The following is a 27,656-nucleotide window of genomic DNA, read 5'->3' as shown; positions in this document are numbered from 1 at the left end:
ATTCACTTTCTGGCCTTTTTTGCCCTTGTTGTCTGTAAGGTAGCTTAGTGATTGTCAAAAAGACTTAAAATGTTGCTGTCAAGCGCCTTTTAATTGGGATATCAAAGGCTACCTGTGTTTTTGGTTTCTGGATCTTTTCAATTGTTACATAAATTTTGAATATATTTTACATGAATTATTTTAAAATAAGTTTGCAAAAAAATCTGGTCACAAAGTCTTCATCTAATTCCTGTGCCACTTTTGTGATATATACTAGCAAATGTAGAAAGAAGTATGTTACTGTAAAATATTTTTTTGTGTGAACTTGCAAAATAACCTGCTTTTGGAAAAATTGATTGTTCTTCGTTGACCTGCATTATATATAAACAGGATTTGTTACATGTAAAATGGAATGCATTTACTGATTGTAGAACAAATATTTGAACTTAAGTCCTAGAAGTTACCTTTCCATATAGGTGGTAGATGTCCCATCCCTGGAAAAATTTAATACCAGGTTGGGTGAGGCTCTGAGCAGCCCAGTCTGGCTCAAGATGTCCCTGCTCACCGTGGGAAGGTTGGACTAGATGGCCTTCAAGGATCTCTTCCCACCCAAATTGTTCCATGATTCTAAGTGGCTATTAATTGCTGGTTGCAGAGCAGATGGACTGCCCTGTTTTCTTTGCTACAGTAAATACTTGTTTACAGATTTGCCCTCAGCAAGGGTTTCAATTTATGCTTAATTACTAAGAACAAATGAGTCCCCAAGGAGATGTCAAGTATTTCATTATATCTGCTAAGAGCTAGAGTGCTGTTTCAATTACTGTAGTAATTTTTTTTTCTATATCAACTATACCCTGGGAGCATCAGTATTGTTTAGGATCAAATAATGTTTGATTTTAATTTTTTCTTTTTTTTCCTATTTTTTTACAGTTTTAAGAAATTAGACCATTATTAAGGAAACTTTAATTGTAAAATGTACAGCTGCATTAAAATAATGTAATATCTCATTAGTCTAACATCGTACATGTCTGGTTCTAGCATTTTATATTTAGTAAATTTAGTTCAACTACACCAAAACTCAATAAAACTATAGTGAATATGGTGCACTCAGTGTCTATTAAATAATTTTAGTAAGTCCCAGTCATATTGAATATTTCCTGCTTGGGAGGCAGTTACATATTCTTAATGTTGGAATTTTCTTCTGGGATGAGCTGAAACCCAGTGATTTGAGCTGTATGAGAAATCTCTTGGTTCTTTATAGAAGATATTTTCTCATATGATGAGTTGCATTTACTTTCAATATTAAGTGAAATAAGAGGCCACGGTAGATTTAATCTTGGTCAACTGTAAACTTTGTGAAACTCATGCATAATGTATATGGATAATGTGAGTAAATTAACAGTAGTCTAGTATTTCTTTTAGAAGTAATAAACAGTGCAATTCATTACACTGATATGTCAATTTTTCATTTAGATCTATTTTTGCATAGGAAGAAATACTGAAAATATGGTGCTTGACAGTCTTATGGATAAAAATGCAATATATAATGTGCCATTTCAGAACTGAAACCTCTATTTAATGAAGCTATGCCAATGCAACAGATTTATGTTGCAAACAAATCTTCTGCATCTGAAGACCAAGTTCAGGATTTGTTCCTGTACATATTACTGGTTTAGTTTTGCTCAAAAGACAGTAAGTAGAACATTTATTACTAAAGCTAAAACACAACCTAAAAACAAACTTATCATATTTCCGAACAGAATGATGATCATTATTTAAAAGAGCCTGCATCCTGCTCCCTCCCTTCCAAACCCCTTTAATAACCTTCATGTAATCCTTTAATCCTGTAAGCTTTTATCTGGGGCTTTGTATATATTACCAGAGCAACTTACTTTCATTACAGCATCATCAAAGAATGGATTTCTGATGTTCTGTAGTGCACAGGGAGAATTAAGAATTTTTAAAAACCAATTCCTTTCTGTTAGTGCTTTTCCTTTTGGATGTATTTCCCTCCTGTTTCTCATAATATGTTTGAAGGGCTAAGCATTTACAGTTTGGAGGTGTAGGTACGAAATAGTGCAATTTAATATTCTTCTGCAAAACTTCTTAGTGGGGAATAATTTCAGATTCATGAGGAGTGTCATGTAACTCACCTTAATAATTTGTGGTCTAAGATTTTTTTTCATAGTGTGTATCAAGCTGACCTTTTCCAAATTGCCAAGATAGGAGGAATAAATGACATTGTTACATTGAAAAAGATGTATAATGTGAGTGTTGCATTTTTAGTTTTGAAGGCAGAATGTCTGATCATGTTCAAACTATTAGTGTTTGATACAAAAGTAATATTTAACTAATTTTCTTAAAAGCTTGATTGCTCTGAAAAATGTTCCATTTAAATTAGCATTTATGTCACTACTCTGATCTTTATTCAGGACAGATCTGTAAGTTCTTCAATCAGTTGTAGTTATTTTAAATATAATACATTTAAATACATTTATAGTACATTTAATTTTTATTGATTAGATTGAAATTAGCGGTAATGTCCAGTCATTGTCACTAAATAAGCTGCAAAGTCCTGTATTTGTTTCATGATTTAAAAATGGGATCATAGGCTTTGTGTAAGTTTTCTCAGAAGAGTCTTGCTGTGGGTAAAATCCAGCATTTTATTTTAAAAAGCATGAATTATATGGAAACCTGTACATTTCATATTTCTGTCTGGTAACTAAAATTACTGAAGAGAGATCTGTATGGTGAAGGACTGGAAATGCCTCATCTTGGATCGTTTTTGTTGTCATCCATTGACAGCAGGAACATGTATGAAAGTTTGAAATATGTCTACGTATGAGGTGTTTCTTCATGATTTTGTGGGGGGAAAAAGCAGCTAAAGTAAGAGGAGATACAGCTTTCTAGGCTAAATTTGAGGCATATTTTATAACCATGATTTATGTGAACAATAACTATCAGTATTTGGGGAGCAAGTTGGTGTTCAGTTTTGTTATATTAAATTAACCTGTTCACAAGGACTGAAAATTATGATCAAGTCTCTTTTGAAGAATCTGCTGGGAATTTAATTTTTAAGGGAGTGATATATTTGCTGAAAACATTTTATGTTATTTACTTACCAGTTATTTTCATCGTTTTACTGAAAAGTTAGGGCCTAGTGTTTGTCACTGCAACTGTTCAGCCTATAAATTGTTGCAGTGGGATGAAAATAATTCTTAAGTCTATAGCTTTTGCAAGGAAGAAAAAAATGTCACATTGACTGTACATAAAAAAAGGAAGAATTTTTCATTTATAGAATACACATAATACATTTTGTTGATGAAATGTTAGTTTTACTTTTAATTCCAGGTTAAAATAATGAACTGGTTAGTTGATGTTGGGGTGTCACAGTGATTGGTCACTGCAGATGGAAAAGGTACTTGCTGGTTTTATTCCACCCATATCCTCCCCTCTCAAGAGCTTTATTTCAAAGCTGCATAAAATAAACTTACCTAAAGCTATATAAATGGAAGTAGGAAAGGAATAAAATTTAATAAAAAAATTGCAGTCACTCTAATAATAATTATGATTTTCTGTCTTCATTCTGTAGGTTTCAAAATTTTCTATTTCCTTTGATTTCTTTTAACTATTGTTTCAGGATTTGCTGAATAATTATTTTTGATTGTGTCTCTTTTGATGTCTCTTTGCATTCTTAATTTTCTTTCTATAAGGAAAGGATCTGAGGATGTTCACTTCTATTTTTAAAGTCAGTGGTGTTTTTCAAGCAGTCTGGAAATAAACTTGCTTATTCAGATTACTGTCTCTCACTTTGAGTATGCCAAAAAGACCTCCCTTATATTTATTTATTTTATACGACATCCTTCTGTTTCTGTTTGACTCTGTCCTGTTCTTCAGAATAAATACCTAATTAATTGACATGTAGGGACCTCAGCTACAGGAATTAAGAATATTTGCTGTTAGTTAGGGAAAAGGAAAAAACCAGTGTATCCTCCCAAGACAGATAAAGAAATAAATCCAAGAGGATTCACATGTTGTTATATCAGTGAAAATTATGTGCAGTCCAGGGACCTATTTCAGTATCTACATCTGGTAAAACTTGGAAGTTGAATAACAAAATCTGTGTTTTCATGATCTTGCATGTGTTGTATGATAAATTGCTGTTGTCTGTTGAGTTAAATACAGTGGAGATGTGGTGGGAAGGAAAGAGTGGTGGATGATTTTTCTGTCCCTCTGTTCTTCAATCAACCTTGGCAGTTGAAAAAAGTCTTGGTAAGGAAACAGTAGCAGCATATTCTGGGAAGAATTTTAATATGACTAAATTGACGTCCTTTGCTTATTGACTGGTAATTATTGAAGATGACTGCTAGTGGGGGAAGAAAAGCCATCTCTTATATAAGCTGACAACTTCTTGCACTGTGGGACTTTGTAAATGAATAAACACCTGAGAAAGCCCAGAAGAAACTACAGAAATGTAAGAAATTGTTGAATATTAAAAAGAGATGAAGGAGAAAGAAAAGGAGAAAACTTGCTGTCTGTATTCCTTTGCTGTAGGCTACAGCAAAAAGGGGCAGGCAAACGCTGTTCAGTGTGTCTTGACTGCTGCCACAAACGTCCTGGGACAAGGCAGAGCAGGCAGTGAACGTGGTTTGTCTATGAGCCATCATCTGTCTGATTTTCAAGGCCTGAAGTGAGAAGCGTTGGGTGCAAATGCAATAGAACACTTGAAGAGCTTAGCTGTTGTGCCATGGTGCTTTTTGGGAGCTGCAGTGAAGTGTTGGATTGTCATTGAGCCCTCCTGGTACATGCAGGTAGTCACATGGAAGCATTTCATGCAGCCTGTTGGGCTCATCAGCCACAGCTCTAAGGAGTGCAGAGTGAAATTCCATCTCTCAGTGAGTTTAGGCAGGCTGGGACTGTGGGACAGCAAGTAACAACTGAATTTCTCCAAAATCTTCTCCAAGTTGTACTACACCTGATTCAGGAGCTTTTTCACCATTTCATGGTGTCTGCACAGCTATTGTAACCTGCTTCCAAATACATGCACAGCTTTTGTCATCCACGTGGGACCCAGTGGGGCAAGAATGAATGATTATTTACTTGTTTTTCTGTAATATTTAAGTCTAGAAATTTCTTCTATTTCCTGTTTGAGCATTTATATCTCTAAGGAACAGGGTCTTGTTTAGTCAATAAAAGCTGGAATTGTGAAGAAGGCCCATGTCAAAAAAGAATCCTTCTGTCTGCCTCTCAGGTATGCCTTAAAGGAACGGTACTGAGAAAGTTGCAAGAAACTGAAAATAGCGTTTTAGATTACAATAGCGTTTTCAGCCTTAAGTATATAGCATCACTGAGGCTGCAGTCTGTAATTTCATTGTCAATTGAGAATTGCTTAACACTTTTGATGCTTTAAACTATGACAGACTAATTCTGAGAAATGTTATTTTAGTTCTGTGGCACTTGAAGTGGTGCACTGCTGCTTGAAATTTCTGAATGTACACTACTTTCTGCTTGAAATTGGAGACAGAAAGGAACCTCTGAAATGAACTGTCAAGCTTCCTTTAAAGGAGATGATTCAGATCTAACCTTCCACTGTAGGTGGTATTGCTGGAGATGAATGAAGAATTCTGCAAGATGTAATGCCATTCTGCCAGCAGGAAAACACTTCACATTTAAGATAAAAATGCTTTTTGAAAGCTTGTGGTAGACACAAAGTGACAAGGTAGTTCCTAGACATTAGGTCTATATCTGGATAGCAGACATGAGAAATACAATCCTGGGACAATATATTTAAGGAAAGCTAGGATGAAATGAAGGTAATACAGATTGAATTTGTCCCTGAGGTTTTTTTGCTCAGAAATCTTGTAAATGTCACATTTTAGTTTTTGCAAACTTTATTTAAAATAAGATTCCATGTGCTGCACTGTGTGTAACTGTCAGGGTGTGTTTGTGAAGCTGTATACCTGTCAGTCAGACCAGATAACTGAGATTTGACAGAGCCACTGCCTCATGTCTGTACTTTCATAAACTTTTCATAAATCCTTTCATCAAAGATGGAGAACCTTGCTAGTGAAGTTATTAGCCTAGTTGTTTGGGTTTTTCTTTTTTTTTTCCTTTTTTTTCCCCCTGCCCCCTTATTCTTTAAAGTCGGTGTTCTAAGTTGAGTCATTTATTTTTGACAAACACCTACCATGGAAGGTACCTTATTCTTGTAGTGTGAATAATATACAAATCACCGTTCTTCAGTTGTCTTAAATTATACCTCACCAGCAGTTTTAAAGTAAATACCCTGTAATCTTTGAAATATGTGGCACGTGTAATCAAGTCAAATATTTTTTGTTTCCTTGGTCTTGTTTCCTTTCTTATAAGTCTTAAGGGACATATTTAAATCTTGACTAGATTCTCTTGTAGACTTGTCTTTCCCAGATCTACCTCCATTGGTTTCATAGACATTCTCCTGGTGCACATAAGCACATCCAAAATAATAAGTGGTTTCCATTAATTTTGTAGTGCATCTATCAGACATTTTGAGATGTGGTAGTTTATGAATATATACAGTTATATATGGAGATATTTATAAAGAGTATCTGTACCAGCTGTTTTCACTTTGTAATCTCCTCTCAGGAACTTCAGACACTGCACATCTGTGAGTAGATGAAGACCAATGCAGTTGAAGGAGTAATTCCATAAAAAGGCACTGGAGTGCTGTACTGGTTAGGCATGGAAACCAAAATAGCTGTAAATCAGATGCAGTTCACATGCAAAAATTATGGCAGGATAAGAATCCTTTGCAAAAGTAGATGGCATGGATTTTCTGTTTTGAAGCTTAGTGCTCTGGGATTTCATTAAAGTGACAACTGTACGTCTTAGGGCTCTCTGTGAAGTTGTTGTCAAAAACCAGATAATTACCTAATGGTTGCTTAATTAGCTAATGGCTGCTCAAATGAAGTTATTACTAGAAAATATTCTATTATATTTAGCAATGTATTTTTTCTCCTTTTTTTGGAAAGAATTGTTTTTACATAATTTTAAATATGTGACTTTGATACCGTGTTAGCTGATTGCTAGAAGAAAAAAAACATGTCTATGTCTTTTGTGAGGCTTGATTCATTATTGTCTTCCCTCCCCAAAAGTTCTCATAAAGTGATAATAATAAGCATTTTTACCAGATACAGGTTGAGTTACTTTATTTAAAAGATACATAATAAAAGGGTTAGTTACCTTACATGCATACCTTTACTGCTGCTCTTAATGTCAAGGGACTTACTCTGAAGCATTTTTGGCCTTCAGCTTCTTTATCATAATATTAGAACATCGTACGGTTCTGATGGAGATGGATTTAGACTGTTTATTGACTTGATGTTTTTCTTGAAGCAGGCATGGTGAGCAGAAAGAATTCATTGATATTCACTTATGTGCATAATTCATCTATCATAATTTAACAAATGGAAAAGACTAAGACATGCTGCCATCCATCACAATTATTTAACTACACTCCAGGGTGTGATAAATTGTATTAAACAACTTTTGGCTTAGCAGATTCAGAGAATTGTACTGAGCAAGTCGCATCTTCTCTGTCAGTTTTCTGCTTCTGTTCAGTGACTTGCAGTTTTGACATGTGTTACAAAACATTTAATTTAAACTAGAGATTTTTCAAAGCTGTTTTAAAAACAAACTTGCATAGAGACATAAATAGCAGGAACCAACCCTAAATAGGAAGCCATCCTATGATTGTCCTTTAGAAATACAAGTACTGCTTGTTCACTGGATTATATGGTGGGGGGCCAGGGCTGTCAGGGAGATGATTTTCTTACCAGGCAGCTGCATCCAAAGTAGGTAACTCCTAGTGCACTCCTAAGACTCTTCAGCCCTTAGGTTCAGCAGGTTCCTCAGTTTTTCCTTCCCTTGTTAAGATGAATAAACTCCTGTATGTTGCCTGTATAATAGTTTAGCCAAACTAAGCTTTCTCCTCATTAATAAGATACAAGCTAAATAAAGAGGAAAATGGTTGTTGTTTGTTTGTTTGTTTTGTCCTATGTTATGGTACTCTACAAAAGGCTCCCATAGAAAGCAAATTATGGTATGCTAACTCTGATTTCCAGGCCTTGGCATGTGGTGGTTTAGAGTGAGCATTTGCTTCTGGACCACATCTCTGTTTGTGAAGGAGCTACCAGGGATGGGTGGAAATTATTGAGAGAGGATGCAGGACCAGCAGTGCCTGGTAGTGATTCCACAGGGCAGGATGTGCTCGCTGTTGGACGCAGCCCAAGTCTGGAACTCTCTGGATTGATGTGTTGTAACACTGTTGCCAACTGCAGAGTTAAGTCTTCATTCTCTGTTTACCATAGCAAGCTCTGAAATACCACAATTTAAGGACTGTCAGACTTCCTTTAAACTATTGGCTTCCATCAGACCTATAGCATCAAGTTGGAGATGCTATAGGGCTGAGATGCTTGGCTGCACCATAAATCCACATCTGTGGCTGCTGGTCAGTGTAACTGCATGGGTGTGAGGTCTGCACTCTGCAGAAGAGTCTTGAAAGATTTCCTTTCCTAATCCTGTCCTTTTCCCTGCATTATCTCCTTTATTCTTTAGTGTGTATCATTATGCTGAGGTGTTGCATCAGTGCTCAGAGTTGGGGGACAGGGAACTCTTAAGTGTTGTTCTCTTCACTGTTGTTTCTGCTCTTCCTGTGCTCCTTGGTTAATTATTCTGGTTGCTTTTTTTAGGGTACATCTCTGACACTTTCTTTTCTGTTATCAGGAGATGGAAAGCATGGATCCTTTTATGGGTTCCTTAAATCAGATATGTTATTTTCTTGCCTTTGAAAAAACCACTTCTGTATGCTTTCCTCCCCTCCTCCATTAGTTACTGCAGAATTTACTGGTGTTCCTTTGTATAACTCATTGAAAATCCAAAGTCATATTCCCTGCTATCGTGCTAGAATGAATGTTCAGATGCAGTCTTTCCCTTCTCCTCTAAAAGCTTCTTGCTGCTGGCCTTTGTGGATTATCATGTTTGTGAATTTGCTGTTGGCTGTGACTGCATCTTTCTTTCCCCTTTCCTTCCCTTAAGCCAAGCTTGTTAGCTTTGCCTACCTGCTACTCAGGGTTGTCATGAAGCTCAACACAGGCTATCTTCCATGCCCCCTAGTTAAGGGACTTCTTCCATATGCTTATCTTCATTCAAAAAACATCTTCTAACCTGACACTGAGATTATGTGCCAGTAATTAGTCAAATGATTAGGCTGAAGAGCAGTGAAAGGCAGCCTAAGATGGTACTAATTAGGGGCTTTTGGCAATGTAGTGAAAGATGAACAAAGATGATTACAGAGAGTTGGGCCTTAAAGGCGTGGATTTACAGTTTTTAGTAAAGGATTTACAGTACAGAAGCTGTTGTTGATCTGCCATCTGTGAGAACTGCTGCAGCAGTGTTAATTTGAGATGTTATCTTGAAAATCTCTTCATGTCCTTTTTAAAATAGTGAAGCCATCTTTGTGGCTTCATTTTTGTTTGTCTGTTGGGTGTGGACCTTCATGATGACTACTCTTTGCTTTACCAGAAAAGATCTCAAGTTTTCGTTATTGTCAGGTGAGTGACAGTCGCACCAAGTAATGCTGAGGATATTGTAACACAGGGATTAGTTCCCTACAAGGAAAATGCCAGAGTTTGGGCATTGCATATATACAAGTCATAAGATCAGCAGTAGGCAAGCACAGATTGAGACTCTAGTGCCTTCTCTTAGCAAGAAGAAAGGATGTGATCAGAGGGCAGCTGAGTCCATGTGCAACATCCCCATTACCCCCATGTCCTGTATCTACTTGGCTCTGGAGTATGATTGATTAAAAGCATGGACTGTGAGTATGCTTTTTCAGTATGCTTATTTTGGGAAAAAAAATCTTTACAAAACAAAACAATTCCCCCCCCAATTAAAAAAAAAAAAGTGCAATGCAAGGGGTGGAGTATGGATGAATGTCACTAGCCCTTTGGCACCAAATAACAGATCTGCTGCAAATCCGTGAAGGAGGAAGATTAATTTAGTATTAGTATAGCATTTACCTTAAATAAGTCATAATAAGTATTTATGAATTTGAAGTTGGACTAAAATACTTCCCTAAAAAATTGGAAGTTAATGTGCTAGAAAGAAAAATAAGAACTACAAGTTTTGTATCATTCTGGTTGTTTAAATTAATTCTTGGTTGCTCTCAGGCTTACCTGAGGCTATAAGGAGAAAAGGAAAAAAAAACCAAAACCAACTGCTAAAGAACATGGGAAAATATGTCTGAATGTAATGTATGCATAAAATGTGGGACACTTATCTTGTAAATGAGGCAATATTCTGCAGGAAGGAGATCCATTATTTTGTAGTAGTCACAACTGTGGAGAAGCAGAGGTGCATTTTGTCAACCATGGTTTAAATTTTACATCAATAAAATAACCTTCTAAGGTATCGAAACTATTGAAAACAGTGAAACTGCCATTCATCTTGCAACTACTCATCTAAATTTTAAAGAACAAAAACTTAATATAAATTTTTCACTAGAAGGTTCTCATACACAGAATTCCTTGTCTCAAAGAACATTTGTTTAGTCCTTTATTTAGTTTGGTTTAGCTCTGTTTCTTTAACTGTATTGTTTGCAAATCAATGCCTTTCTAAATAAAATACCAGATTTCCCAGAACACTGCTAATCAATTCATGCCACAGGTGAGTTATGTCACAATTTTTTTACCATTGTGAATAAAACAAATTGTGTGAAAAGGTGTATGTTTGTGTTCCTGAAAGTCTCAATCCATTTTAGTGGAGCTATTTAAAAGGAGCAGTGACATCACTGATTCCGAGGATATTTTCTGCAGTAGGTGGTTGTTTCGCATCACTACTCTGAGTGTGTGGCTTTATATGATGTGATGGCATGTTTTGGAGTGGTAGATTCTATATAAAAAGACCTGGCTTTCTGGTTTTTTATGTTTAATTCCTGGTTGGGGTTTGTTTGTTTGTTTATTTTTTAAAAAAGGATAGATCTGTGGAAGAATTTTCCTGCTTCACAATTTAGAACTCCTTTATAGATTAGGAATTGCTTGATATTGTCCCTACTGCTGCTGTTGGCAATTTATGTTCATAAGACCTATGAAGGTTTTAATGTGAAGGTGAATCTATGTGGTGTGCTTGTTGATTGTAAGAATAAGACATTTCTTTCGCACAATTCATTGGCAATTACTTTTGGAAGCAGGACTAATACGGATTTGGAAGAATATTACTAATTGCAATATTAGAATTGTTTGGTGTATGCTTGTTAAGACAGGAGGAAAAGTAAAATAGGTTACAAAAACGGAGAGGAAGTGAAGGAAATAGGGGAAAGAGAGATGAATGTGAATTAAAAAGTAAGTTAGGAATTGTTTAAAACTGGTAAGACAAAGCATTAAAAGGATGCATAGTACGACCAAGTCTGTCAAACAGACGTTAATTTGGTGCAAAGTAGCATGGCTGGCTGGGAATAAACTGTGTTACATAGCTGTAATTCTTCATTGGGTAATTTCACTCAATGTAAGTTCCGAGAGATGGATCTTTTCTCAGGAGAACGTGATGTTTTGAGAGAACAAGTTTGACTTTTCAGAGATATATGACATTTAATATTTGTAAAATGTTTGATTTGCTGCCGTGTGACATGTTGGTTTAGAAATTGGAATGGTACAGAATCATCAGTGTACATCAAATGTCTTCTAGAAAAATGGTTAATGGGTAATCAGTGCTGAGTATGTGGAGGTCCTCTGGGGATTAAATTTAAATCTGATGGTGCTTAACCTTTTTATTAGTGATGAGGAAGAAGTACAGTCATTACTGATTAAAGCATGCGGATGACAACAGGGTTAGTGCGATGGTAAGTAGTGATCAGAGGAGAGCTAAGTCATCTAGTAAGGTGGAACCGTATTTTCTGACACAGAAATGAAGATGTGCCTCCAGCCTCAAGAAACATTATCAAGGAGACAGTGATTGAAAAAGACATGAAAACCATGCTTTGTGATGTATGATCAGAAATATCTGAAACAGGAGGAACACTTGGCGTTGTTATTATTTTGTCATTGGAATACTTGACTAGCTCATGCATCATCTCTGCTCATGAATGACCACAGACTCAGGGAAGCTCAGAAGAGCTATTTTAAACCATTAAGTCTTTGGAAACACACTTTTGAAATTCCTTAAATCTAGAATTTATTCAGCAAGTTATATTTACAAGATTTCATCTAGATTTGGAAGCATGTTGTAGAGAACTGCTGTTTCATAATTGAGGCAGGCCACTAGTAAAAAAAAAGCCTGAATGAATAAACAAATTCAGGCTGAGAATAAGGTGCACTAATTTTTGGAAAAACTGGAGAGTTGGAAGTTGGATGTTCCTTTGGTACCTGTTGTCCTAGTGCAACGCAGTAGGAGAGAGAGCTGGTTGATGTCATTACAAGGCTATTCTTCATAGCCTTTGAATGATCATGGCAACTGGGAGAGGTGTCTGAGAGTGAAAGGAAAACAAAAAGAGCAAGTAAAAGGATCCAGGAGGCAACAGGCATGTTAGCCACAACTCAGAATGTGATGGAGCAACTAATTCTGGAAACTGTTTTCAGGCATATGAAGGTCAAGAAGATCAGGAGGCATTAGCATGAGCTCACCAAGGGGAAGTGACCAACATGATGACCTTCTTGACCAACTTAATAACCAGCTGTGATGAAATGACTGGCCTGATAGAGGAGAAGAGACCACTAGATACTGTCCACCTTGACTGCATAACTCACAGAGAAGCTGATGGAGTATAGGCTGAATGAGCAGACAGTGGACAGGCAGAAAACTCTGTGAGCAGCCAGGCCCAAAGGGTGATGGCCAGTGGTTCGTAGTCTTAGCTGGAGGCTGGTGACTGGTGATAGACTTGAGGGGTCCAGTCCTGTTCAGCACCTTCATTAATGATTTGGATGAGGGGCAGAGCACACCCAGCAAGTTTGCAGATGACACAAAACTGAAGGGAGGTGGCTGATGCACTTAAAGAGATGTTCAGTAAAATGCAAAGTCCTACACCTGGGGAGGAATTATCCCTGACATCAGCACAGGCTGGTGTCTGACCAGCTGGAGGGCAGCCTTGCCAAAAAGGCCCTGTGGATCAAGGTGAACATGAGGCTGACTGTGAACCAGCAGCAGGCCCTTGCAGTAAAGGCCAGTGGTATCCTGGGTTGCATTAGGAGGAGTATTCCCAGCAAGTCCAGGAAGGTGATCTTTCCCCTCTTCCCAGCGCTGGTGAGGCCACAGTTGGAGTGCTGGGCACAGTTCTAGGCTCCCCAGTACAGGAGAGACATGAACATACTGAAGAACATCCAGTGAAGGGCCATAGAGGTGGTGGACTGCAGTATGTCTCTATAATAAAAGGCTGAGAGTGCTGGAACTGCACAGCCTGGAGAAGGCTCAGGGGCATCTTACCAATGTCTATAAACATCTGAGGGCATGGTGCAGAGAGGACAGAGCCAGGCTCTATTCAGTACTGCCCAGTGATGGGAGCAGAGGCAATGGGCATGACCTGAAACACAGGAGGTTCCCTCTAAACATCAGGAAACTGAAAGATGTGACAGAAGTCTGCCACAGATTGCCTGTGATGCTTGTGAAGTCTCCAGCCTTACAAATATTCAGGAACTATTTGGTTGTTGTCACTTGGCACACAATTCTTACCATCTTTTTAAATCTTCAGACCTATTTGCTACTTCAGATATAGAGACCAGGTACAACTTTCATCAAGATTTTTAAATATTTAAGATTTGAAAAAATGTGAAAATTGCCCTAAAGCGTAAGTGTTTTAATGGCGAATAAATAATTGAAGGTAAATCAAGAGAGATACTTGAAAATACGTGGGAAAATATATGTGTATATATGCCATATATAACAAGTAATAGTATTATAGTAATATAATATCAGTGCTTTCAAATAATTGAGCCTAAAACCTGTGAGCTGGCCTAATCTGTAATAAATCAATGATACTGTCCTGATCTATGCTGTTTGGAGACATGAGCATACATTTAGTTATTTTTTTTTATTCCTGTCCTGAAGCAAACTTCGGCAACTAAAAGGGCATGACCTTCCAAGTATAACATACTGGCGTCCCAGGAATATCAGATGTTTTTTACAAAGGATCAGAGATGCTTGTTCCAGCTTTACAACCTGGAAAAACATCCCTTTCAGCAAGCGTGGAACAAAAATTAGTGGAAAGCAAAAAAGAATTTGCATCCCCCTGACAGGTTTTTGAATTTCTCATACTTAGATGATTACAGTCACAGGCAGACCCGAAATGGTTTCAGTGAGGTTGGAAAGTAGATTGAAGATTTGTGTGGCCTCAATTTTTCTTTTTGTTACAGTAGAACAACATTTAAGTGAGTTTACTACTGACTTAATCCTATTGTAGGCAAGAATTGAAAGTAATTATTTTATCTGGGTAGTGCAGTGATGGTGCCCTATTCTGCTGCATGGGAGGTTCAAGAGTTCACTCCTTGGGTCATCTAAGCTTGGGCATGTCAGTGCTGCAGCAGTAATGTTTTCAGCAGTGTCAAATGTGGGGTCTCACTTGTAGCTGATGAGACCTTGTGAAAATACCAGAGGTTTCTAAAATTAATTAATTCTTTTCCTTCTGAAAGAAGGTTATAGATGTGATGAATGAAATAAAGTATAATTTACTGTAGGAGATAATGACTAAAACCAAGGGGGAAAAAGTAGCAGCTAACTACATTTAAAAATAGAAAGTTATTTATACCTGTAACACAGTTAAAGCCTGTTGTGCTGTCTGAATTTAGCAAGCAGACTTGGGATCCAGCCTTAGTGCTGCTAATGACTGGAGGCGTTATTGATGTAGTGAACTAATTACCCATGTGATGAAGTTGCCTGCTGGAGGTTTTTGACTGCTTCATCTCTGTGGCACCTCCTACAAGTTAATTCACAGAGCAGCTCAGGTAAAAACCTCCAGGTGGAGGTCCTGCTCTCCTTCATCCAGTCACAGAGTCATAATGACAGCAGTAACTAGTATGGAGATGAATATTTTCCTGAATTATTGATCGAGTAGAGCTCTATCAATGATTGTAGAAGTAATGGTTGTATCACAGAACTAAAGTAACACTTAACTACAGTCGCTGCATGGGAAAATGCATACATGGGGACTTCAAAAAGAGAACCAAAATGAAACCCTCTCACCTGAAGGAAAACACACAGATAATAAAAGAAAGGGAAAAAATAAAGAGTGGTGGGATTCCTGGGTTAGCAGGCAGGACAGGCGCTGCAGGTGCTTCAATGTCTGATTTAAAATTTGATCTGCATATAAAATTCTTTTATGGCATTTGCTCCCAGATATCTCAGTGCACACATTAGAAGTCAGAACATAAACAGCTTGTTCAATTAGATGATAAATTATTTTACTCAAAATTTATAGGGAAAAATACCATTAGTAAAGTAGTTTAATACGGAAAAGAATGAGTACCAATGTGTTCTGTTTTTTCTTTTGCTCTACTCATTGATGAAGTAGAATATTAACTTGTGATATATGGGGCAGAAGAATTATAAAATTTTTTCTGAACATTATTAGTATAAAGAAATGTTTAGGGTTTTTTTTCTGTTTTTAATTGTGGCGTGGCTGAAAAACCTCTTGAGACTAGCAAAGCTAACAGAGCCTTTGTTCTTTACTTAAAGCTAGAGATGTGTTGTAAATGTCTGTATTTTTCATCGAAGCTTAATATGCTGTAGTGTAAGAGGATGCATTAAGTGTTCTCTAAGAACTGCAGAACTCATCAAGCAAATGGAAAGATTAGCCCTGAAATTAAGCTTCAAACTTTTATTTTTCTCACAATCAATAGACAAGTAATGCATGTTGGATTTATAATGATATGAGATTGACTGCTTAAATCCTTTTTAAAGTTCAAAGCTGGAAAGAGATTGTGTCCACAAGCAATCCACAGCAGAGTTTTTAAGTAGAGGCTTGTGATAAATAAGTGAAATTGGGTTTGACTGAAATGGCCCATCAGTCCCATATGGGTTTAGCAGGAAGATTTCAGGCTCAAAAAGACAGAGGTTTGGAGAAGCATCAAGCATTGGTTTCACAGCACCTGAGATTGCTTTGTGGAGTCTGCTGGGAGACATAAAGACAAGAGGCTCATTAAAAATGAGTAGGACCAGGGAGAATGATTGAGCTTCAAGTACACTTGTGTTTTTTAGCTTGAAGAGTTTAAAGGTGAAGATACATTTTAAAAGCTCAACTGGCAGGTGAAAAGAATGCTGTCAAGTTTCTCAAAGAAATCCCTTTTTATAGAGATAAATAGCATGTTATAGTAGTTTTTTGACAAGATCAAGGGAGGAAAAAAAAAGCGAACCCGAAAAATTACTCAACTCAGAATGTCCTGATAGTAGGATGAAATAATAGTTAATCTCTCAGCTATCAAAATTGGATTTTGATAAAACAGGTTTTCTTCAGTCTTGCAATCTGCTAACTTTAGAGGCAGTATTTACTGCCTGTAAAAGCTGTGAGATCTGGGGAAGAAGTTAGTCTTGGGGCTCCCTTTGAGGATATTATATCTGTAATAGCAGTTCAGCTATGGTATCTTAAAGTTTGCAGTGGGTCCACTGCCTTAGAGATGGCTTTTACCTAATCAAAAATTTGAACTGGTTTACACTATTGTATTTATTTACTTTAGAAAAACATGATATTGAGCTTTAAAATCAGAACTTAGCTTCTTATTTGCTTTTTATTCAGATATAATCTGTGCTGTTAACAGATACAGTTGTTACACAGTAGTTAAAGTAATATAAAATATCACGGGTTTTTATTAGTCTGTAAGAACATGAGGATTGTTTGTCAATGTGTGTCCATTTACCTAATGCTGGAAGACAAGGAATGAACAAAGCCACATTGACTTGGGAAATAACACTTTGATTTGGCTTGTTCAGTCAGAACAAGTGTCCTTTGGCTCAATCTGAATTGTAAGTTTATGTGATAAATGTGTTAAAGCAACATAGTCCTTTTTTACATAGTCTTACAGCATGAAATGCAACTGATCACTGTTTGTTTGGTGAAAACTTGTGTGGCTCTTGGCACAACCATAGACAAAAGAACAGTGGCTGCTCAGTGTGTTACTTATGTTTGCCTTCATTCACATCCATTCATTCCTGCCTATCCATTATAACATGGGGAAAAGCTTTGCAGGGGGAATTGAAGAGCACAATTTCTAACTAAGAATGAAGTTATTGGATTTTAGTAATTTTAAGAAAGAAGTGCTGTTTTTTGAAGTTATTAAAAAGTGCCTTAGCGAAAAACAGATTCCACTGAGATCAGGAATTTAATGGCTTTGTGAGTTGAATGGCTAGCAGTGCTGGTTGTGGAAAAGGTGTTTTGACTGTCTTTTATTAGGCTGTATTTCCCCAGAGCCCTAGGATGGATGTAGCATGAAAAGGCTTGTCTTCATGGCAGACTAAAAATCTAATACGGTGTTTCCTGAACAGATGTTAGAGAAATGGTCTGGTGTGGTCCCATAATCACAGTCTTGATGATTGTATGTTTCTTAGGTTATACTGTGTTTTAAATAGAGTGTTGGGATGAGCAGACCCTGTATTATGGTAAATTCTGGCTGCAAGGCATACATTTCAATCTCTTCCTCCCAGCTGGGATGGAAAAAAAGAGTAGATCTCCCCACCCTGTTTTTTCCTTCCTTCTGAATTGCATTTTATTTTGCTTCAGACTTTCCATTATATATGATTTTTTCTTGAATATCATCTGTGCAGTTCTGTATTGTTTTCCATTTGTACAGATTTGTGGTGCTTTCCAAATGCCTTTCCCTGCTCTTCTCTCCCGTTCCCTAGATGAATCTTTCTGGGACAGCCATTCTGTGCTGTTTTAGTGAGCTATAAAGATGGTAGGATGCTTGGGTGAGGTGAAATGAAAAGGACTAAGCAGTTTTTAGGATAATCAGTTTAAAAAGTGGAATTAATATGAAACTACCGAGAGTAGACAGCTGTCTTATTTTGTTGGTATTTGCTTATCTTTGACAGATCAGCACAATTGTTTACATCCCTCGTAAATACCATATTGAAAGATTAATGGTGAGTGATTCTTGAGTTTACCCTTTGTCAGGGTAGCACTTCACCTAAGGAAACAACTTTGGATTTTGCCTTTAGGCCTTGGTAGCTCTATAGGAGCAAATTAAACCAGGAAAGAGTGAAATCAAAGTCGTAGTTTCTTACTGTGTTTAGATATTTTCTCTTTCATTGCATCTGCACATGCTTGGGCATTTTTTGGTGATAGATCTCTCCTCAGTATACTAAAAAGAGAAATGAAGATAAAATTGCAATAAAATCTAAATGAGAAAAGGTTAGAGGCATTCTACATAATAATTAAATTAATAGGGGCAGCATCTGTTGCCAGTCTAAGAAGTCACAAATAGATGCTGAGTAGAAGAGAGATCCCTATGGAATGTGCTTTGTCCCTCAGCTGACAGAAGGGTGAAGTGCTGCAGACTGCAGCTTCAAAGTCACAGTTGGGAAGGGGAGTGTGGTTCAGGGGCTGCCCTGAAAATCACTCCTCTTCCTTTTCTTCCCTAGAAAAGAGTACAGAGACATTGTTGTGGGTTTTGCTGTAGATTTCCAAAACAGAGGTGTTGCTTCAAATCCTTCAAGCAGTGCTGCATGGTGTCAAATGAAAGCTTGCCCAGTTGTTACTTTCTGTATATATGGATGCACTGTGTGCATCCCACCCTCCTGATCTCGTCCTTACTAATCTCCATTTCAAGTAAATGGGGAAAAATGATGTCTCCCAGATCTCTGTTCCATTGCATCTGCTTTCCTTGCCAGCCAGGATGACTAAATGCTTTTACATGTGTAAGAAAGGGGTTCTGTGCACTCCTGGGTGGTAGCTATAAAAATAAATTAAATAAATCCTGTGGTCTAAACTACACGAAGTAGGTGTGCAGTTGCATTTTTGCTTTTCTTAGTAGGCGTATTCCACTGCCAGAATATAATTTGAAATTTTAATTCTGTTTTAAGTATGTGAAGAAGATTCCTTTTGTTAGTTATTTGTAGGTCAAAGCTTCATGCTGAAATATTTCAGGCTGTTTATACAAGAAATTTTTTGCATTTTGAAGCACATTTTTGTCATGTATTTGTGATAAACAAGATGCAAAACATATGGGAAATCTGCCTTTTATTTTTTCATTTTTGTAGTGGTTTTGACTACAGTCCAGAATTTCATCATGTTCATTCAGCTCCAATAAAAATGTAAATCACCTGTCTCCCTTTTGCAACTGGTATGCCCAGTGTGATCTTTTTAATAAGGTGTATACATCTGTAGGTAACTGTAGGTAAAAAAGATGCTACAAATTGGACTTTTAGTTGTTCTTGGAAAGTCTTTCCAAAGCATTTCTCATACGGAGCTTTTTTGGTAACGCTTTTTAAAGAAAGTTATCATAACATTCATTTTTAAAGTAAATTCTGTAATCTAGAATTCGATTTAAGCATTAAACTAGTAATTTAAAAGGACAACAATACATATACCAAAAAAAACCAAACCAAAAAATCTCACCAACTCCCTCCCCCCAACAGCCACTGAAATTTATCCATAGCAGTTATTGATATAAGAAATGTCTCTTACTATTAATGGAAGAACAGTTGTTAGTTTTAACACCCAGCATGATATTCTCCCTTTAACTAAAGCATAAAATCTGATGACTTCTGCAAATATGCTTGTTTTAATAGTACTTCTCAAAATAGGGTCTCCATAATACGTTTCTACATAATCCTGTATGCTCTTTATGGGATTGAACAGTCAAATATTTCTCTTGGTAAATGTCCTATCTAACGACAACTGCAGCAGGGTTATAATTTGTGTATGTAAGCATGTATGTGCACTTGCCCATATAATTGATGCCATACATTAAGAAAAGCTATCACTAATATTGTGAAATCGAACACCCTGCCATTAAATAATGCCAGAGATAAGTTGGCTCATAGAATATTAATGTGCCTCCATTTTCCCATGGGCCTCATAAATATTCACTGATATAAAAATGACACAAATACATGGATTGTATTTGCGTACATAAGACGGATGATTTTTATTTTAAGAGCCTTTATTCATTGTCTTTCTTTGGTGAGTGGTTTCTTTTTCTGTGTTTGGTAGTTCAGAGGAGTTTAAATGCGCGTTTTGAGAGGAAACTTTTTTCAGGGCTTTTCAGTAAAGTCCAGGAACCCAAATTTTGAATTATTTTCAGTATCTATTAGGCAAATGTAATTTGGTAAAAACCATTTCATTTGCCTAAGCATGGGCAGCTTTCTGGGGGAAGTTAGAACTGACAAATATGCTGTCAAAAAAATTCAACTTTGCTACATTATCCTGTGTTACCAAAACGGAAACATTTTTGGCGACATTTATGTTGCTTCAGCTTCTGTTGGGTAAGTGGAGGGAGAACAGAGAGAACAACTGTAAATGTTTTATGAACATGTAGTGAGGTTTTGAAGACTCTTAAATAACAACTTCAAGTGTTTATCTGAATTTTTTTTGTGTGCTGTCATGTCATCACCTGTGATACTGCTGGAATTGCATCCATAAATGTTGAGTTCTCTAGCATTCTTGTACCACCTTCTCTGCAAGTCTTAGCACAGTTTTATATATTTTTTTTGTCTGTTTTCCTCCCTTAGGGACAGAATTAATATCAGACTTTCTAATTCCTAAATACCTACTTTTACCTTGTGATCTTTACTCTGGCTCGTGAGATTTTTCCAGACAATTCTATTTTTTCAAAATCCATTCTGAGCACAGCCACAATCAGAAAAGGTCTCTGATTGCAAAGTCTGTTTCCTTTTGCTCTTCTCTCTCACCCCCATGCATATATAGACTTGACAAAATGTAGATACTGTTTTAAATGAGATCAGCTTTATGCAGCACATGGATTTTCAGGCTCCCTGACCAGTAATATAGATTACAGAATTATTTTAGAGCTCTGAACACTTGCCTTTGGTAGGAAAAAAAATTCCCACCTTGGTATATTTTGAGAGAAAATAAATGTTCCATTTTAAAACAGACTACCCACTGTTGAAAAGTAAAGCCCTCACTTGTAAAGCCTGGATAAGAATTTTTGGTGCATGTATGTCACTGCAGATACATGGCATCTCTGTGTGTGCTTCAGAGGCACACAGAGAAGAGTTTATTTTACTGGCTATCCCTGAGCTAGCATGTCTGGGAAGCCCTTTCAGCATGTCATACTCTAACAAGTTTGAAAGGGCAGGTAGAGCCTTTTTTTGCTGATAATCTACACACAGAATAGAATCCAGCAGGTCGCTATATTCAGTTTCTAATAAGTTCTTTAAAGCATCCATTTACGTAGCTGAAGTTAGTTTACAGTAACCTTTATTGGCTCAACCATTTATTGATTTCAGAGAAGCAAATGGTTTTGAACTGGAGATTTCTGTCGTCACCTCACCTATAGTAAAATTTATACAGCAGACCAGACCTGTGGTACAGGTTTACAGGCAGCAGTTAAATTTCTTTAATGTGAAAAATTGTACATTTATTCCCACTGTTGATTTCTCTGTTAGTGAGTTTATAATTGAGAAAGGCTTATTTTCCTCTTTATGACTCCTTATCTTCCCCCCAGGGAGAAATTGTTTATTCTTTGGTGGGATGGTTTGTCAGCTTAGAGGCACAGGATCCCATTTTCCCATGCTGTGTTTCTCTGATCACTCTCTATTGTCATGAGGGTGTCTAGATGGGGTGATTGTCCTGAGCAGTAACCCTTGAGGATAGGCTGACTCATTCACAGTCTTAACAATTGTAGTTTGTCACTGTTTTTCCAGTTAGTTCAGTTTTCATTTGCCTTGGTATGTTGTGTGGGTGATGTGCTTGACCATTGCTCTTGGGTGCAGACGTGTTCATGAGGACAGGAGGGAATGTAGTTGGCTATGTTGATGGTTTGGGCAGAGGCTTCTTTTTTGTTCTAGAGAGAAAGGGAAGATAAATTGCCTAATACGAGATGAATCTTTCCCTGAAATATCCAAGCCTCCTGATATGAAATGTGGTCTAGGCGTGCCAGCTTTCAGATCAGATACCAACTTTTTAATTTCTGTTTCAAAGTATAGCTACATTGCACTTAGAGTTAATCAACATAACCCCATTTCCCCTATGAAACTGAAAAATAACAGACAGCAGAATTTGGAATACTTTTTAAATGAGATAAAGAAGAATACTAGGAAAATGGGGAATCCAGTAAACTTATCTCTGGGTTCATGCATTCTGCATCAGAATTCATGGTATTGTGGCCGATCAGAAACCATAGGGCTTTGCTTTTTTTGGCTTTTGCAAAAAAAAAAAAAAAAATTGATGATTTTATCCCAAAGCAGGGCCGTCGCATCAGTTATGTTCCCTGCCAGTGCTAGCACTGGCACTCATAAGAATGACTAGTTTTAGCACTTGTACACTTGGCAGCAAATTTTTGATGGAGAGTACATATTGATCTGAGATCTCTGAAGTATGTAAAATCAACAGAAATAAAGCAGTGCCCAGCATAATTTGAACTTTTTTCTGCATTACTTTTTGTCACATAACAGATTTGTAGTATCCTACTGTTTGCTAAGGTATTCTTTGAGAATGATTCATAACAGATGTCAAGAGTCTGTAAAACACAAAATACTTTGAATAAAGCTTTATTCAAATTAGGAAAAATACAGTGTATTCTTTATCCCTTTTACTTTAATTGGCTGTATTCATCTTAAATTATATTCCTTGTTTAAGCTCATAAATTTTTCAAGATCTAAAGTAATTTAGCCAGCTAAAATTGAAGCATCCAAAAAGGACTACACTCAGGCAATGGCATAGTTATATTGAACTGAGTTCATGATGGATAAATGGATAATTGCAGCCCAGAACCATGGGCTGTGTTGCATCTTGTACATTTGTCAATTCAGTTCCCCTTAGGAATCCAAAAATATCTATAAAATGCAGCACAACCCAAAGAATCTTAATGGGATATGTATCTTCTGTCTTACTTATAAATATTTCAGTCAGCATAGAGTTCATCCTTTAAAATACATTTTGGCCATCCAAACTCTGATGTCAGTTTAACAGGCAGAGAAATTGCTTTGCTTGATTAAACTGTGTAACAGCCAATATGTATTTTTTATTATTATTATCAATTCTAGTCTCAAAAAATGAGCAGATTTCTCAAGTGAGCTGGTTGATTATAAACAGTGGTCTGTCTTGGCAGTAGCTCATGTTTCAAAACAGCACAGTGATGGGAGACATTAAAGAACCTGATAATTGCTCGGATTTTACCAGTCCTTGTTGATACCATGGGTCCATTTCATGAGCTGAAAACCTTGCACAGTAAGAGAACCAGGACTAGCAAATAGACAAAGCACTGCAGTAGCAGCCAGGAGGGCTTCAGTAGAGGCAAATGTAGGGGTTTCTCAAAAGATAATGACCCATTTCTAAAGAACTACATTTTGTGGTATGGTCAAGTGTGAGAGGCAGAACTTCCAGGAGTTGGTCATAAGCCACTAGGATCTTTGATGACTCTTAATTTACAGTAATTGCTTCTTGGCTGATTTGGCTCAGCAGGTTTTTTGTAGTTTGGTTTTTTTGTTTGTTTTGTAACAAGCTTGCCTTTACTTCCAACACCTATATGTGCCACGTATGCCATTTTAATCTGCAAAAGACTTTGCAAAAAGGCACGGCTGTGCAAAGCTTTTATTAGTATTCATCTTATCCTCAGTGTCTTGCTGTGGAAAGAAAGAAACATGGCTTGACATCTGTGCTATCTATTAAAGATCTAATGTATGTTGGTCAATTCTCTGGTTAGGAGACTGTACAGCTTGATTACTTGTAGTGATACTTGCTGAACTTTCTTTAATAGTTGTGGGTGGAAGGCACTTAGGAATTGAATACGTTTCTTTAAAACTTTTCCTGTAGCAAGCATGAAGATTTGATGCCCATTTTGATGAAGTTACAGTAATAGCAATACAACAAAGAATGTAAATGGCAAAGATGGAAAAAAAAAGAAATTCTTACACTGTAATTTAGCCATAGATTTCCAAGAGAAATGAAAAAAAAAGAAGCAGTGAGAAAGGATCCACGTTAAGAGACAAATTGTCTAGACAAATGGAACTGTCATTCTATTTATCCATGTTTTTGACATCTTCCTAATTCATGAGACTGGTAGAAGCCTTTATTAACCATCTGTGACCACAAATCTTACCTTTTTCGCAGTATTGGATATTTTGCAATGCTTGTCTGGGCTTCTGGATTTGAGGAAGAAAACAGTTTATACTATTTTGTCTTCTTATCACTAGAGATCTGTTTGATGTAATAAAATGTGGAAGTTATTCCATATATTCATTGGTCCTGGTTTGAATTGTAAACCTTGATTTATGCCAGCTTCCATTTGGGTATATATTTTTTGCCAAGCTTGACTACATTGCAGACTGAGTAACTTGGTGTTTAAATTTATGTCCTATTATCATTAGCAGTACTTTGGCAAGGAAACTACCTTTCTTTTTTATTTTTATTTTTTATAAAAAAGCATGAATATATCTGTTCAAGTTGCTGTTCAGCTTTTATTTCTGAAACTTAAGCTTGTGGTGTATTTTATGAAGTTTGAAGTAATATTTATGCAAGTCATTCAAGTACTAGAAAAAAGTGTAAATGACTGCCTAAATTTCTAAGCCTTCCCTCTGGAAATGTTGCAGATGTTATTTAATATACTCTATAAAAATCTCATGTATTTCTGAATTTTTTTGACTTCAGGAGAGAGAGAGTTTATATCTCTTGTTAACATTGAGGCAAAATGTTGGAAGTTTGGAGTTGAGTTTTTTAATGGGTTTTCTGTTCCCATTGGATTATCTAATTGAAACTTTTGCACTTAAATTTGTACAGAAAAAAGCAGTTTCCCAAGGTGCTGATTTTCCTCATACACTTGGACGTATTGGAGACGTCTTATAGAAAGATATTTTAGAGCAGAGACTCATATAGGATGACCTGTATTCAAGGGCAGGGCAAACGTGGAAAGTCCATAAAGGCCCATGGAATATTCTCACTGTTAAGAGAAGAAGAAATTAAATTTCTCAGTGATTGCATATAAATATAATTTCTCCTGAAGATTATATGCTTGTAGAATTCTTGCTATGAATCTCAAATATACACTTGGACTAGTTATTAGGAAGGCTGGACTTCAGTTAGGTGGTATTTGTAAGGTGTAATGGAATTTTGTCCTCTACTTTTTGATAACTGTCGTGGTTTTAAGCCCTGGGAAGAAATTAATTCTGTCTTAGTGAAAATGGGCTAATACTATGTTCTCTAATGCCATTTATAGTGCTCTAGGAAAATTCAGATTTTAAAAGTTTCACATTTTTGTCTGTTCCCTATTTTAATACAGCTTGGCAAGGCTAAGCCTACTGTGCCTTTGGACAGATAGCAAAGATGATGAATAGCCCTAAAGTTTAGTTTTGTTTGAACAGCTGCAGAATTTCCTTTAATATGGGCAGAAATATCTTTGACTAGAGTTATATTTATTTTCCAAAATAGGAAAGATGTCATTCTTCACTGGAGTGAAGCGTCAAATTAAACAGAATTTTGTAACCCTGTGTAAGTTTCTTGTTAGATGATAACAATGCAAAAAAGCTTCCTCTCTACCGCATAAAAAATAGAAAAGCATTTCCGTTTTCTTGTGGATAATGTTAAACTCCATTCTTCTAAATCTGGGACATTAATTCTTTCCCTACCCCAGCTTGAGGGACTGTCAACTTTTATAACGTGTTATTCTCTTCTAATTTACTTGGAAGAGAGTGAGGAAAAAAAGAGCAAATAATACTATTTTCTTTCAGAGATTCTGAGACTGCGCACAGATTGACATTTTGAGGTGGATGTGCTGTGTTGTGCCAGAGGCACTGATCCCATAAACAGCCATGCTGGTACCTGTTCACAGCACAGCAGACCTGGGAGCACTTAGGTTTTCCCTTACTTGGAAACCCAAGATACAGGAAGGAAAGCTGATGTTCCCATCCTTACAGTTTTCTTCTAAAATGTAGGTCCTCGGGCATGGAGTAATTATTTTCCCCTGAAGAACGTTAATTGTGAAATCTTTGAATATTCTGATTCTTACTGCTACTTATTTTGTTTTTGATACCTGGTGATTGGATCATAAGAGAAAATTTGTCTGCAGTTCTAAATTTGCTCTTTTACCCGTCGGATTTTGTTTTCATGACAATAAACTTTTATGCCCTCTCAGAAAATGAAGATTAGTAAATAGATAATAATCTGTATTAAAAGATGTTTAAAAACCACACAGCCTGCACTGAGTGATGTTGCAGTTGTTAGGATTGGAGATTCATAGTCTGTTATCTGCATGCCTTAATTTTTACCTTTGTGTTTCTTTGACAGGGTGCTGCACTTTTGATGAGCCTCTCAGTTCCTGTGGCTATAGTCAGTCAGATGATGATGATCTCAACTGGGATCAGGTGAATGTGCCAATGAAGCCGGCCTCGGGTCAAGGGATGCCATCAGGTTCGTCTTTAATTTGCTTTGTTTCTCTTCAGCGTTAGGTTATGTGTTTTTCCAGCACTTATTAGCAGTACTGTTCTTAAAATGCTGCTTTATCTAAGTGGAATACTCAAATTTTCCAAGTGATTTCTATGAGGGATATTTTGCAAATCAAAAGTTTGGTTTTGTTGTGTGGGAAGTGTCAAGGTTAGACAGAAGAAATAGAAATTTGGTGTGATTGGGGAAGGCTGAAAGAAAACAGAAGGGTGACATGGAAATTAATCTGAAGTAGTACTAGAAACAGAAAGGCAGGACTTAGAGAAAAAGGAAGATAGACTTAGGTATTTTCATTGAAAGATGTAATAATCAAAATCTGTTAGAAAAAGATTGAGAGAGAAGAGGTGAGGAAAAAAAGCAAAGTTATCACAAAACAAAGGGTCTCTATATTATGCTCACTGAATTTAAGAGAGTTGTGATACTATTATTTAATGTACTTTTTGCATGGCATGGAGTTAGACCTTGTTCCGTAGAAACAACCTGTGCATTATGCTGAACTACAAACTCACTCAAGTAATACAGTCATTACTTTGATACTTCACCCACAGAAATATGTCAAATCTGGCCACAGGTTTTGAACTATTTGCTAGCCTAAAATTTACCGGTTGTTCTTTTTTGTAGTTTTTAGCTAGGCATGTTAAGACTTCCCCCCAATGTACTGATCTCCATTTCCTGGGATATGATTGCCTGCAGCCCAGCTCAGCATCTGCTTTGGCTTTTATAGACTGAGTTTCAAGTGTCTATTACTACCTTTTGGCAAAACCAAAAGACCACCAGATAAAATCACTGGTTGTAGCATTGTGGGACTTCTGAATTAGTCCTGTGACTTAGTATAAATATATCCATAACACTTAAAAGCATTGCAGATTAATGTCTCAGTACTTCACATCCCTTTCAATGAGGTCTTTAAAGGACTCATAATGTACTTAGGTGTTTATATACAATCTCTTCAAAAGTTGTTGTTCTTGAGAAAGTGTTCCTCTCTAATTTTTGAGTAAGGGAGTCAGGAAATAGACAACCTGGATCTTTGGAAGTGACAGTATAAACCAAACCTGAACATAAGCACTCATCATTAGTGTAGCAATAAATGTGCTAATTTATGATATGC

The 27,656-nt window shown here is 36.7% G+C and overlaps 1 protein-coding gene across 9 annotated transcripts in view; it reads left to right on the top strand.

The window, feature by feature from the left end:
* The window catches only part of PTPRM (protein tyrosine phosphatase receptor type M), a 439,008-nt gene that overhangs the window by 72,319 nt on the left and 339,033 nt on the right, over window positions 1-27,656 (top strand). For all 9 annotated transcript variants that reach the window (XM_014871229.2, XM_014871224.2, XM_088173300.1 and 6 more), the window contains exon 2: window positions 26,393-26,515. In XM_014871229.2, coding sequence (XP_014726715.1) covers window positions 26,393-26,515 — 123 coding nt within the window. The remainder of the gene's footprint in view (window positions 1-26,392; window positions 26,516-27,656) is intronic.

Source organism: Sturnus vulgaris, chromosome 1, assembly GCF_052056855.1.
Source record: "Sturnus vulgaris isolate bStuVul1 chromosome 1, bStuVul1.hap1, whole genome shotgun sequence".
NCBI lineage: Eukaryota > Metazoa > Chordata > Aves > Passeriformes > Sturnidae > Sturnus > Sturnus vulgaris.
Note: the sequence above shows the minus strand (reverse complement) of the source record. Positions and strands in the feature narration are given on the sequence as shown.